The following is a 14,234-nucleotide window of genomic DNA, read 5'->3' as shown; positions in this document are numbered from 1 at the left end:
ATTTATTTTGCTAAATCTTATGATGCATACACAGTGATCATTACTTAAATAATTATCATGGAGAAATTCCAGAAGAGTTGTGTTTCTTTGTTGCAGAAAAGCTAAAGTCAAAATGTCTTTAAAAATGTCTTAAAGATTAACTTTTTAAAAAATCAACATCCACAATTTAAATGTTCTTTATAAGGCACACAGGAGGTTATTTTCAGTTTAAAATTGTATTGTTCACCATCTATGAATGTGGTGAAGGTTATGTTAGGGTATTATAAATATTGTGGCTAAACGGCGTAGAGTGAGGTTATTCACACTATCGTTAGATATGCAATTTAGCTCTATGAATGGGATAAAATATCTACCATCTGTGGTTTTCCGCATGGTGTAGAAAATCAAAAGATTTTATTTCCTTGCCCCAATTTTGGGAAGCCAAATCAGTGCCATTATCAAAACTAAGCAAATGCAAATCTGGGATTCCTCTCTTTGACATACTAATGCTTGAATTGATGTCACAAATCTTTGCCTTCAATAAATCTTCCATTGCAGAGGTGGTATTCAGCAGGTTCTGACCAGTACTGGAGAACCAGTAGTGGAAATTTTGAGTAGCTCGGAGAACCGGTAAATACCACCTCTGACTGGTCCCACCCCCATCTATTCTCTGCCTCCCAAGTCCCAGCTGATCAGGAGGGAATGGGGATTTTGCAATAACCTTCCCCTGCCATGCCTACAAGCCATGCCCATATAACCGGTAGTACAAAAATGTGAATTCCACCACTGCTCCACTGATATCATTCTCTTAACTGCTAAATTACCTAACCTGAGCAATAAATGAAGTTACACGCTCCATGTGGTGGGTGCCTACTGATGGTGCTGTGCTACCTTGCCAATATGACAGTGCTCAGACACATTCCTGATTTTTTGCATGTCCTGCATGAGTCTTAGATTGATTGCCTGAATAATATATAGTAGTTTGTGAATATTAGATATTAGAAGCTTGATGTTAAGAATTGGGAGGGTGGAGGTTTCCTACAGACACAGTTGAAAGAGAAAGGAAAAAGAGGAGCCAGAAGTGAGACATATTGTTCCAAGCAATTGATATGGGAAGGGAAATAAAAAAAGCCTATGGTAGTCCTCAACTTACAACTATAATTGGCATCAGAATATCTGTTGCTAAGCAAGGAGGTTGTCAAGAATGTGATCTCATGACACTTGTCTCACACCCCAAAATCCACTATTTCTCAGACACCCACCCTTTCTGCAGCCCTAATTACAAAAGCCCTTACAAAAGCCCTTCCGCTCCAGTGGAAGCCTCCTTCAACAGCTTTTTCCTACCAAAGACGCTATAACTGTCTTTGCCGATGGGAGCAAACATCGGGGAGCATGTGCCTGGCAGGAAGATGGTACATGGCACACCCAGCTCACAGAGCCATAAAAATCTGCTCAAAGAGATGAATTGGCCGCTTCCATCTTGGCCTTTCAGTTATTTGACAAACAACCGTTTAACTTCATTCTTGATAGTCTTTATGTGACTCAGATTATAACCTCTTTGTATGAGTCTTATCTCTCTCCTTCTATTGATTCACAACTTTTGTCTCTGTTTCTCACTTTACAAGGTCTTGTCTTTTCTCAACATTGGCCTCATGGACAAACCACGGGAACGTTACAATTTGCTCCTGATTTAACAACCTTTTTCTTAAGTGAATTGCTGCAGTTATCAAGTGAATCATGTCATTAAGCAAACCTAGTTTCCCCTATTGACTTTACTTGTCAGAAGATGGCTGAGAAGGCTGCTTATGGCAACCACATGACCCTATGATTTTCATAACCATTGTAAATACATGCTGGTTACCAACTGAATTTTAATCACATGAAGATGCTGCAATGACAATAAGTGTGAGCACTGGTCATGAGTCCATTTTTGCAGTGCATCTGTAACTTTGAATGGTTGCTAAGTTGTAAGTTGAGGACAATCTATATTCAAATTGGCAAACAAAACCGCCTATCATCACAATCTGATCTGTTCTCCTTCTCTCTGCCATCTTCTCATGTTTCCTGATCCTAGCTGCACTTAGGGAAGAGAAAGAGGTTTGCTAGGACTGCCCCATGTAATGTCAGACATGAGATTCTTCAAATTTCCAATTGATTGTCTAGACCTAGTGACCCAATAGCCAGATAGAGCTTCCTGTTTCACTCGTACTCAGCCAATTCTGACCGGTTCTGTTGAACTGGTAGCAGAAATTTTGAGTAGTTCACAGAACTGGCAAATACCACCTCTGGCTGGCCATGCCCCCATCTATTTGCTGCCTCCCGAGTTCCAGCTGATTGGCTGGGTCTTCTTTTGTTGCCCTGCACAGGAGAATGGAGCTGAAAAGCAGGTTAGTGGGGTGGGGAGGGAATTGGGGATTTTTTGTATCCTTCCCTAGGAGTGGAGAGGGAATAGGATTTTGCAGTATCCTTGCGATGCCCACCAAGCCATGCCCACCAAGCCATGCCCACAGAATCGGTAGTAAAAAAAAATTAATCCCACCACTGGCTGGAGGAGAAGAGTTCATTTTCAACCTATTTTCTGGACTTCATACTTAATGAAGACAGAATTGAAAAAAAAGTGTCATTTCTCTCCCCAACCTAAATTTAAATTTAAAAATTTAAAAAGACACTAAAATCTAGAGCCAATGTAAACTCTCAGAGCGACCACAATCTTGGATGCTACTATTATTCTCATTCCAAAAGTTGTTACCAGAGTAAAATGCTTAATACACCATTAGAGGCCAATTAATAAATGTGTAAGAGGTAAATGTAAGAATGCTTACTAATTCACTTCACACTGAACTAAATCAAATGTTAATTTTTCTCATGGGTTTTCTTGGTCCTATAATCCTGCTTCTATTTTGAAACACAGGCATAGTCACCTACTCAAAGTTCAAGTCAGGCCTTTGCCCATATCTGAAAAACTTGTACTTCCCTCTCATTCTTGACTTTGTGGGATTTATAGGACACTTGTTGCAACTATCTATTAAAATTAATTGAAGAAGTTCAGTTTACAGTACGTATCTACATCGATTCCCGCCAGCTCATTGTAGGGTTTCTAACATCAATTATTGATCCTTGCTTCTGGATCTTCCCCAGCAGCTTAATTTGCAGGCATACGTAACCAAATAAATAATAATAATAACTGTATCCGGTAATGAAGTTTGAAACCCTAATTTCTCCAGATCATGCTACTGCTAACGTATTCATTTTTGGTTCTTGCTCTTTTCCCATAGAAGCTCCATCACAATTACCATTCAAAGGCAGGTTAGGTTAAGAAATTTCAACTTGTACATGATTGTCCACAGAGCTCTGAAAATAAGTGATGATTTCAGCCTAGATCTTCTAACTCCAAACAAAATGCCTAGTTGTCAAGGAAAGACATATCTACCTTAACCCCATACCTTCGAGAAAGTTTTTTTTAAAAAGCAGAAGTCTTTTGATGAAACTTTTAATGCATGCCATAAATACTATCCTTTGTAGATTGTTGGAGATCCAACACGCACATAAGCAACCCACTAACTGCAGGGGGAGTCGAGCTCTCATTTGTGCCACCTCATTTTATGATGCTCAAATTTAACGGGAAAATGGTTGATTCTCAATGGCACTGTCATGCCGCTGTCGGAGTCTGAAACTGCGTGAGAAGATGATCTGGAACAAAAGCCGACAGTGATCTAGAGGGCAGCTCCATTGGCCTTGGAGGAAAATGGGAAAGGGCAGAGTCAGTCCGGGCAAGGCTTTTCAGGATTAGAAAGGTTTGCAGACAGGGAGGAACAGGAGAGGCAGCATTCAGGCGAAGAGCAAGGACCACCCCCTCCTGATCCTAGAGCCCAGAGAGGAGATTGAAGGTGAGACCAACGCAGACTGAGCCAGCTACGAGGAAGAAGAATACTCCACCCCCTTCACAAGGCACACCTGGGGATGAGCTGTAAGGAAGTGCCTGTGGGAGGACATTTGTCGGGAACAAGCATTGAATCTGTGGAGCCTTGTGTGCACTTGCCAACGCCTGGAGATTACTGTGCTCTGTCTCATGGGGCTTGTCCAGATTGCCTGCTTCTCTGAACTTCCTGCTCTGGTTACTGTTTGGCTAACCTGGCTTACTGGACTACTCACAGCCAGAGGCGTGACCCGACAAATGTGCGCATGACAAAAGCGTGCCAATAAAACCGTGGCGCTAAAACCGTGATGTCATCAACGCGCTGACAACAGCGCGCCGACAGAAGATTTAAGTAAAGGTAATGGTTAGGGTCAGGTTTAGGGTTAGGTATAGGGTTAGGGTTAGGCTTAGAGCGCGCTTCTGTTGGCGCGCTGTGTCGGCGCGCTTCAGCGCTCCTTTGTCGGTGCGGTTTAGAACTCACGGTTTTGTCACCGCGGTTTCGTCGGGTGCACTTTTGTCGGGCTCCCTTTTGTCGGTGAACTGCCAGAGGCTGCTGAAAGTACATGTGAGAGCTTTGCTCCAAGACTTGTAGTAAACGTGGGGATGTTTGGGGGCAAAGTTGGAGCAATAAAGGGGAGTTAGACCTTTCCCTGGCTGTGTTGTTTTCGTGCCACACCCCGGGTCATCACTGGCACAGTGCACCAGCTTTTTCCCAAATGCCTCCAGTTCTACTTCTAAATTCAACTGCTAGAAAATATACCGCCTCGGAACCAGTGAAACCTACTGCCAATAACAGTGCTGTTCTGCAAAACAGTATCCCAAAGAAGTTAAGTTCCAAAATTAAAGAAACCCAAGTAAACACCATCCTCCATCAGTGATTCAATTGTGTAATTGAACAACAACAACAACAAAGTCCTCCTTGCAAAGAAACCTAAAAAGGCATGCTACTGAAACATCTCTATGGAAAATGCTCCTCAATTGAACGACAGAAATTACAAAGGAACTTTCCATTTAAAAACGTCTATGTCGAAGAAATGTACATGTCAAAGAACCCTCTGAGTTTTTGGTAAAACGACTCACAGAATACTCCCATGTCATAATGAAAGACTAGAAGCATACTTTTTTCCTTACATTTTTTAAAATAAGCCTAAAGAGAAATCAGCAGTCCTACTGATTCAAGATGGTATAATTGACAGGATTATTAGCAATCTGCCTATCCTTACCTGTAGTAGAAGCAGCAGCAGCACAGTGTGATTGTGCTTTGCAGCTTTTTAAACATTCCCATTTACCCATGAGCCTAGAGTGACATTGTAGGAAATTAAATAATTAGACGTAGCCGCGAGTTGTGACTCGTAACGTTGACCAGGGTTACGATTTTAAAAGAGCGAGCCAAGGCAAATAACACTAGCCTGATTTAAGCTGATTTAAATTGTGTGACCATTCTTGAAAACATGCCTTGTATTGCCAACACAGATGATACACCTTGAGCACCAAAGTGGACCCAAGGTCTTAAAAGATTACATAATAAGTCTAATAGGACAACTAGCCTAATAAACTAGTTGTCCTAATAAATTTACACTCATGCTACTAAGCTTATTAGGACAACTAGTTTATTAGGGCTAGTTGTCCTAGTAGACTTATTATGTAATAGCATAATCTCATACGAGCATAAAAAAGTAGCAAAAAAATATTTAGCATTCATTTTTAAACAAACAAAGCTAATTTAACCTCCAAGACAAATATATGCGACAAAATATAATTATATTTCAGACAATACCAACTTAAGCTCAATGGGGACCCAAAAGCTAATGTTAGAAGAAAACTACATTAAAAAAATTATGTTAGGGAAAAATTGCATTCAAAAAGGGTATATTCTAGTTGGCGGGATCCAGGAGAAGGGCCTTCACTGGTGTAGCTCCAGCTCTTTGGAACATCTTTCCCCTGAGGTGAAATTGGATGCCACCCTCCAAATTTTCTGCAAAAACCTGAAGTCATGATTGGCTTGGGGCACCAATGGGAGACTAGCACACTGTAGTTGGTTGAGCAAGTAATAGCAGTATATTCTACTCTCTTTCTCCCCATCTTTAGTTACTCACAACTTGTATTTTACTGCAAATTCAATGTGATTGTATACATATACATACATATGCATATGGAGAGAGACAGAAAGACAGAGAGAGCGACAGAGAGAGAGAGAGAGAGAGAGAGAGAGAGAGAGAGAGAGAGAGAGAGAGAGAGAGAGAGAGAGAGAGAGAGATGGGAGGGAGAGATGGAGAAGGGGGTGATTTTACTCTAGTCATTGCCAACTATGTGGGGCAGTGCTCATCTTCATTTAAAGGCCATTGAGACAGCGCTGCCCAAAGCCATTTCCACAGTCAAGTGGCCAGCATGACATCATTGTTACCTTCCCACCGAAGTGGTACCTATTTATCTACTTGCATTTTTATGGTTTCAAACTGCTAGGTTGGCAGGAGCTGGGGCGACAACAAGAGCTCATCTTGTCACATGGCACTCAGGTATTGAACCTGGGCTGCTGACTTTCCACCTGACAAGCCCAGCATCTTAACCACTGAGCCACCGCACCACCCAGATAAACAGAAAGACAAACCTACAGATAGAGACAGATAGACAGATGGACAGATACAGATAGATAGACAGATAGATGCTGTAAGCTGCCCAGAGTTGCTTTGCAAAGAGATGGACACCAAGCAAATTTAATAAATATAAATAAATATTGCAGAAAACATGTATTTTTGCCACAGATATCTTGGTGTGTCTGCTTACAAATACACAATAGATGTCTAATATAAAATCTAATTGAACTGAATCTGACAATATATAAATTCAATAAATAACAATTTCATAATTCATATACTTAAAAGGAATATCAGGTTGGTGGGGAAATTGAGCTGAAAACCCTTTAAGACTGAATCCATGAATAAGATGACACAGATCCAAGATGTTGATTGCCCATTTATAGATATGCCTGCCATATTTCTTCAAAAGGGCTATCTGCCATTTGCTCAGGCTAAGGCATTTTGAAAATTTTATTTCCTTGGATGGAAAAAAAACCAATGACAACAAGACAAAAGGAAGGGTGTTGCCATGGCTTTGCACTGATTTTAGGAAGAAATGTTTGGCACAGCCTTTCAAGATTCTTGCTTAATGGTTACCTTCAATCAGGAGATTGACTGAAGGTATTTTTCTTAAGGTAGATTCCAAAAAAGCAAGCATAGCAGAAGTACTGTAAAGACAGACTTCAGCCAAATATTATTCAGAAGTCAGATCCCAGCAGTATCATTTCCTTCCTATTTACCAGCATTAACTTGCCATTCAGTCTTGGGGCTTACTGGCATAGCAGTCAAATGGACTACAGTTGCTCTCATATGTATGTGTGTGAAAGAATATAAAGGAGTTATATACAGTATATCTATCTATCTATCTATCTATCTATCTATCTATCTATCTATCTATCTATCTATCTATCTATCTATCAATCATCCATCCATCCATCCATCCATCCATCCATCCATCCATCTATCTATATCATCTATCTATCATCTATCTCTATCTATCTATCTATCTATCTATCTATCTATCTATCTATCTATCTATCATCCATCCATCCATCCATCCATCCATCCATCCATATCATCTATCTATCATCTATATCTATCTATCTATCTATCTATCTATCTATCTATCTATCTATCTATCTATCTATCTATCTATCTAATCTATCTCTTCACAGGTTCAAACAATCTCCAGTACCACCCAAGAAAGTGAGGTTCTAGATGACGGAATAAACAGGCTGAAGACGGAGATGCAATTGAAGAGATGGCAAAGCCTACCTCTCAATTCCCCCCAAATAGTGCTAGCAAGAAAAGAGAACATGTATTCCTTATCTACTCTCTCTTTTTACTTTTCACTTTCGCTATTCCCTCCCCAATATTAGATTGAGATCATACCGCAGGATGGGATGTCTCTGATGTCCTGGTTTCTACCATCTATGCAAGCAAGGTGTGATGGAACAATTAATCTCTTTGTGCAAGCAAAATGTTCATCATGCTTTGCTTCCTAGTACCACATGCTGATGGGGAAAAAAATAAAGCACAACAAGACTCCTTAGGGTTCAGCTGTAAAATTTGGTGTTGTGTTGGAGGTGAATCCAGGCACTAGATGATCAACCTTTAAATGTGGTCCCAGGTGTTGTGTCTGAATCTGCAGCAATGGGCAAACAGACCTGTTCTTCCTCAGAAAAGCATGGTCAGATTATTACTGAGATTAAAAGCACAATGACAGGCTTTTTTGCAACCCTACCTGGAACATGTTTTTTTACCATAGTGGGGACTCATGACAGTTAGTACATTTCTGGGTTAGGAAAAATGGTTTCCAAGTCAAATGGTACGGAGCTTTTAGGAGGACTTGAATTTCTAGGGATTCTGGGCTTAGAAAATAACCCTACGTTCAATTCTTGCAGAGGTTCTGTATTATCTGGATTCTGCATAACTGAACCCGAATAGTGTTGTGTGACTTGAATGTATAATCATTTATCATTTATTACTTAGCAGGGTTTGTTCTTCTGAGTTAGTAGAATTTGGAATGAGTTGTTTTAGCGTGAGAACGAAAGGTTCAATAGACTCCAGATACACCCAGCAGCCCTTTCTGTTCTTTGGGAAATAGCTTCTGCTATTATAAAAGCCCCTGGTTTCAGTCCACTGTGTTCCCTAAATTTAAACCAATTGTGAAGCCCAACTGGAGCCAGGCAGGAGGAAGTCAGTGTGCTCTGAGCTTGCTTTGAGTTTGCTACCGTTGATGCTGAATTTGCTGCCACTCCCCATCAGGCAGTGATACAAGGACAAAACATTAAATCAATGCCTTGGAAGAAGAAGCAACTTCCAAGGAACTCAAGGAAGAGGTTCGTTTGAGACTTACAGAGAATACCTTTGGTTCAATCCTCTTTTGGCAAGAGTTTGGGTCTGGAAATATGACACTTGAATGTAGTGTTATCTATAGGCTTAGTGATAACATAAATATAAATGCAATGTGCACAGCATGGCTTTAGCAAGCATTATGTAATCCTAATACCTAATTTAAAGATTGATTAGGCACTGGCTATGAAATGCCATTGCATGCTTAGAGAATCCTTATTCAATTAAAGGCTTATCACATATGGCTGCTACTACTATACTATTAGATGCTAAACTAGTGATTTTTGCAACTGTGATTATTTTCATGGAATCTGAGAGGAAGTAAGGCTATAAAAGAACAACCTCCCATTCCCCCTATCCCTTTACTAGGATGTCTTTACTTCTAAAGGATGCTTCTGCTAGAGTTTCGGTACACAATGAACTATGCAAAGGAAAGCAATCTGAAAATACTACCCAATGTTTCTATTCTCTTTTTGCCCACTTGTAAACATCTATTTCATTCAACATATTAGAGAAAATATATTCACTGAGAAAGCAAAAGAACAAAAAATGGGCTTAAAAAGGTAAGATACAGAGGAGTAAACAAGGAATTGACAAATGGCATGAAGATTATACTTTTCCAGTATATTAATTGACTTAGAATAACTAAATATATCATATGGTATTAAAGGTCTAAAAATGACTATTAAGCTCTATGGAAACCATAAATATTCTAAATACAGTCAGCACAGTACAAATCATAAAATTAAATAAATTAAAAGTGAATGCTTTTTCCCCCCATGCTAAAAGTCTATTCTAATTTACAACTTCTATAAATTAAAACAAAGACCTTATGCAATCAAAGAAAACAAAATGTGGCATAAATTTATGTGGCTGGAGTCTGGGAATGACACTCAATTTGAATGAAATTCTGTTGGGGGGGGGTTCCTTTTGAGATATGAACTTCCAATGTTCGCAGAAGAAAATGTAATAATTTATCTGCGCAGAAATATAGTATTATTTACACTTCTTGATGTTCCATTAAAATCTGAATTTAAACTACTCCTCTGGGGGAAACTGTGCTGATTTCAGTCATGCATTTAGGGCAGAGAAACTGATTGTAATAAGCCATTTTAAGAAGAATTCTGTGAAAGAAATGCAGCTTGCTGAAATCAATGGGACTTATTTCCAAGTAATGTTTACTTCTAAGTGCCAGTTTAACGCAGCACCAGTTCCTACGTTTCACTTAACTAAGAATAGCTTTGCCTTCTTCGCCTTCCCAGATTGACACCTTCAGGTTTATTAACACGTAGGAAGTTTTGTTTCCGACAATGTGGACTCCACCCTTAAAATCAGTAGAAACCGATCCAAGTGATATTTATACTTTCTTGGATTTGGAATTGACAACCGAGTCCTGCCAACCAAGATACGCTTCTCTCTTGGAGGAATAGAACAACCTTCTTTCCAATATTTGAGCTGATATACATACAGACCTTCTTAACCCATCATATCAGTATATGGCCTGCTCAATCTTTAACTGAAGATCTGCCTGATCAGGAGAATGGAGAATGAGCAGAGCAACTGATTTTATAAAGGCCACCACAGTTCAAGCTTACATCCCCCACAAGCATCTAACTCTAAGGAAGAACAACATCTTCATTTTCCCAGATAGTCTATTTTCTTGACACCAGTTGGCCACCCGGCCAGCTCTTTAACCTTGCAAACCAGCCTTTCTCCCTGACTTTTTTCCACGCAGAGAGAGTGATGGCTTGTAAAGCAAGATTCCTGATTTGTATTCTCATTAGCGAATTACCGAACGAGAGATCAATCTTCTTACCTTGAACTGACAGACGCAAGTCACGGTATCACCAATCCTTAAGCACTCCCCGTCAAATTTGCAAGTATTGGTGTCACAGAGAAAGAGATCATTTTCTCTGTCATCGTAACCTCAAACAGAAGAGAAAAATGCTGTCAGCTTCAGTCTGGCAAAGGAAGGGGAATAAGGCAATTGCCCTTTTTTTTAAAGCACCTAGCACAACAGTCCTTGTGGAAGAAGCATATGCTATTTTCTCATACGCACTTTGTCTAGCATCCTTTCTCTCCAAAGGAGTTTTGCTATTCCGGCATACTCACCTTGCTGCTACCACCTCACCTTTTTCTCTGGGAGGAGATCCTAGTTTCTCAAAAACCAAGCATTTGTGCTTGTAAAGCAACACATTCCCTGCCCCTCCTAACAGCTTTCCTGTCCCTAAGTCTAAAATGGGAATTTCTTCAACGCTGCTCTAGTAATAAAGATAAACCAGCTGCATGGTTTTTGTGATAGGCTGCCTGGTTCCAATGAAGACTGATCACCTCCAGGTTAATAGGAGGGAGGGAGCAGATTTTGCGAAGAGCTGCCGAAAAAAGCCTTTCCTCCAGTTCTGATAGGCAGGTTAACAGATCTGGCTAGAGAGTCAGCTCACAAATGCCCAGTCAGTTGTCAGAGCTCAGCTAGTTGCCATCCTATTTCTGAGGGTGTGTAGCAAGGGATTAAACAAAACAGCCATTTTTCAGGCTCCGGTTCTAGCATTCACATGATCCTTATGTTCTAACGTTGTGGAGCTCGACTGGGTTTTAAAAATGAAAACATTACCTCTAGGGCAAAGGCAACATTGCTCTGAATATCTTAGGTAGTGGAGGCACAGCCTCCACCAAACCATGCCGTTCCTGTAATGTATCTGAAGTAGTTTGGGGAATACTTTTAACATGACAGAACAACACTACCAGGCTAAATCCTACAGATGCTGCAAAATGACAGAGATATGAAGCTTTGCGTTTCTTTGACTTAATCAAATGAAGCCAATAAAAATGAGAAAACTGCAGTGCTGACCAAACCATGTGTTCAGCAAGTATTGTCCCCACCTTCTGTACACAGAGAGAAAAGATCTGCTTTTGCTTCAGATTCAGAGTTTAACACTTTTTATGGGGGGGCGGGGAGGGGAGAGAGAAGCTGCATTTTCCTAGTGGCTTGCCATTTTTCTCACAGTGCCTGATGCAGTTGTAAATGGGTCCTTACATAAGGAATATAGAGATTTTTCACTGGAAGGTAAAACACTTCCAGAAACATTTGGAAGTCAAGCTCCTGTGGGAAGCATGATAGCACAGCTGTTAAGCACATTCCAGACAGAAGAACAATTAACCTTTTAAGGATGAGCCTGATCATCGGAAAAGACAACTGATAGGGAGAGGCAATAATAACTCTCTGGTTCTGCCTCTTCCTTATTCAATTAGTGTGTTTCATTTGGAGGGTGCCTGGAAAACCACTTTGAGCAGGAATGAAACTGACCAGAGAAATCAAGCAAAGGAAGCCTGCTTAATGGCAGCTTTCAGAAAGAGTAGGCAGCTTTGGACCCAACACATTGCTTTTCTTCTTGGGAATAAAAGTCTTTCCTCCAATTTAACTCCTTTCCAGAAAGCACCTCATGTTTTAAAGTTAAGAGAGAAAGAGGAAGAGGGTGGGAAGGAAAGAAACTCGGGGTCATCCCAAAGAACTAAAAATCCCCGGGGAAAATGCCCAAAGCCACAAGGCAGGTGGAAATGAGCTTTCTGGACTTGCTAGTTCCTGATAAGCAAGTCAAAAGACCGTCCCTTTTAAATGCTGCTTTTTATCTCTTGCTTGCTTGCTCTAACTTTGAAGGACGGGCAAGCGTCCTAAGAATCATTTGACAAGATCCACCCTTTGCCGGGCAGGTCAGTTTGCATTCAGACAGTACAAGCCTTGCCAGCTTCAACATCCAAAGTCAATCTCGAACAGAGACAATTCAAGGCGGGATGGAAGTAGCAAAAGAAGAAGAAGAACAAGAAGAAGCTCGTTAGTTTGTCTCCCGGGTTCCCGGGGCATTTCCAAACAGCCCCGCGGTGGGCCGCTTTTCAAGAAGCGCATCCATCCCACCCCTCGAAACCCCTCTTCCTCTTTCGCCCGTCCGGGGAAAAAAAGAAAAGGATACCTCTGCTTGCAAAGGGAGAGGCTCCATTTCTGCCCCACGTTCCCGCCCAAGCTTACCGGAGCAATTCCAGCCGGTCGGCGTTTGGCAGTCACTTAAGGAGGTAGGGAAGGCTGCAAGTTTGTCCGGCCGGGCGACGATGAGCAGCGTCACCGGCAGAAGCAACCAGCAAAAGCAATCGCAAAGTGTCCAGCTGCTGCACTGGCGAGCTGCGGAAGATTCCCACAACACCATGACTTCTGGAGTCAACTCTAGAGCGGTCGCGAGAGGGAAGCTTCCCAAAGCAGGTCGGTCTCGGACAGGCGGGCAGAAAGAGGCGTCGGGGGCGGCTTAGCATCCCGGGGGCCCCAGCCAACAGCAAGCTAGGAAGAAGCAGCACCCAAGTCCTAGCATGGTGAAGAGGATCCTGAGAGTTTCGGCAGAGATATCCAGGGGCCTAGCCCAGCCCGGGGAGTGGCAGGAGCAAGGGCGGCCAAGAAGGAGGAGGAGAGCCAGGAGGCTGGAGCAGCCGCTGCCATAAGGGGTCGGGCTGGGCTGAGCTGGAGAAAAGAGCGTCAAGGCGCTTCGCAGCCAAGCCGCCGCCGCCGCCGCCGCTGCTGCCTCCTCTCCTGCTCTGCCGCCCGCATCCCTCTGGCGTTGGGAAAGCAGCAGGTCCTCTCAGCCCGCCGGGGTCACGTGGCGCAGGCAGAGCCGGCCCTGATTGGACGAGCGGGATGCAGGTCCCTGAGAAGGCGGGGGAGGGAGGCAGGGTGGCGGCGGCAGAAGCAGCAGCAGCAGCTGGAACGAGAGATGCTGATGCTAACGTTGGCTCGGCTGGGTCCTCTCTCTGGGAGGCGCACCGGGGAAGCTCGGGGGCGGCAACACCCTACCCCGCCCCGTGAGTTGCTGGGGCTCAGCCTGCAAGCGGCGGCGGGTGAGTGGGAGAAGCCGCTTCCTTCCCCAGACGGATGAATTGATTCGCAGCAAAGACGCGGGCGTCGGGGATCTCGGACTGGGCGACGTCTTCCGCACGAAGGAACCCCCTCGCTCTCCTCGTCCCCTGCCCGGGAAGAGCCGCCAGCTGGATCTAAGGCGCGGTGCTTCGTCGGCGCCCCCTCTAAAACCTTGCATCCTTCCAGGGCGGAGGCGCTTTCGCGGCGCAACGTCCGCACCGCCGCCGCCGCCCGCTTTCCCAAGCCCTCCCGTAGACTGAGAGCGCAGAGACGCGCCGCTCATTGAGCCGAGGTCCCAGCCAGGCGCACCACAGGCGTGTGAAAGTTGAAGCGCGGTCACTACGCATGTGCGAGCGCTGGAGGTCCGCGAGCGCGCGCGCGCGCCTATGTCTGTCTCTGTGTGTCTGAATGAGTGAAGCGTGTGTTGTGCATGTGCGCGAAGAAGAAGCGGCGGCGGCGGAGGTAACGATCCGTAAATGAGACCCGTACGCGCGGACGGAGGGAGGGGCGAGGG

The 14,234-nt window shown here is 43.2% G+C and overlaps 1 protein-coding gene across 1 annotated transcript in view; it reads right to left on the bottom strand.

Annotated features, from left to right (window-relative positions):
• Window positions 1-13,429, bottom strand: part of TMEFF2 (transmembrane protein with EGF like and two follistatin like domains 2) — a 300,142-nt gene extending 286,713 nt beyond the window's left edge. The window contains exons 1-2 of the mRNA XM_087707692.1: window positions 12,848-13,429; window positions 10,643-10,752 (exon numbers count right to left, since the gene is read on the bottom strand). Of these exons, the coding sequence (XP_087563818.1) occupies window positions 10,643-10,752; window positions 12,848-13,022 (285 nt within the window). The 5' untranslated portion in view covers window positions 13,023-13,429. The remainder of the gene's footprint in view (window positions 1-10,642; window positions 10,753-12,847) is intronic.
• Between the last annotated feature and the right edge of the window lie 805 nt (window positions 13,430-14,234).

Source organism: Thamnophis sirtalis, unplaced genomic scaffold (genome assembly GCF_051295495.1).
Source record: "Thamnophis sirtalis isolate CommonGarterSnake01/CBP01778 unplaced genomic scaffold, rThaSir2_p1.2 scaffold_1, whole genome shotgun sequence".
Classification (NCBI taxonomy): domain Eukaryota; kingdom Metazoa; phylum Chordata; class Lepidosauria; order Squamata; family Natricidae; genus Thamnophis; species Thamnophis sirtalis.
The sequence above is the reverse complement of the archived record's forward strand: the minus strand, read 5'-3'. Positions and strand labels throughout refer to the sequence as shown.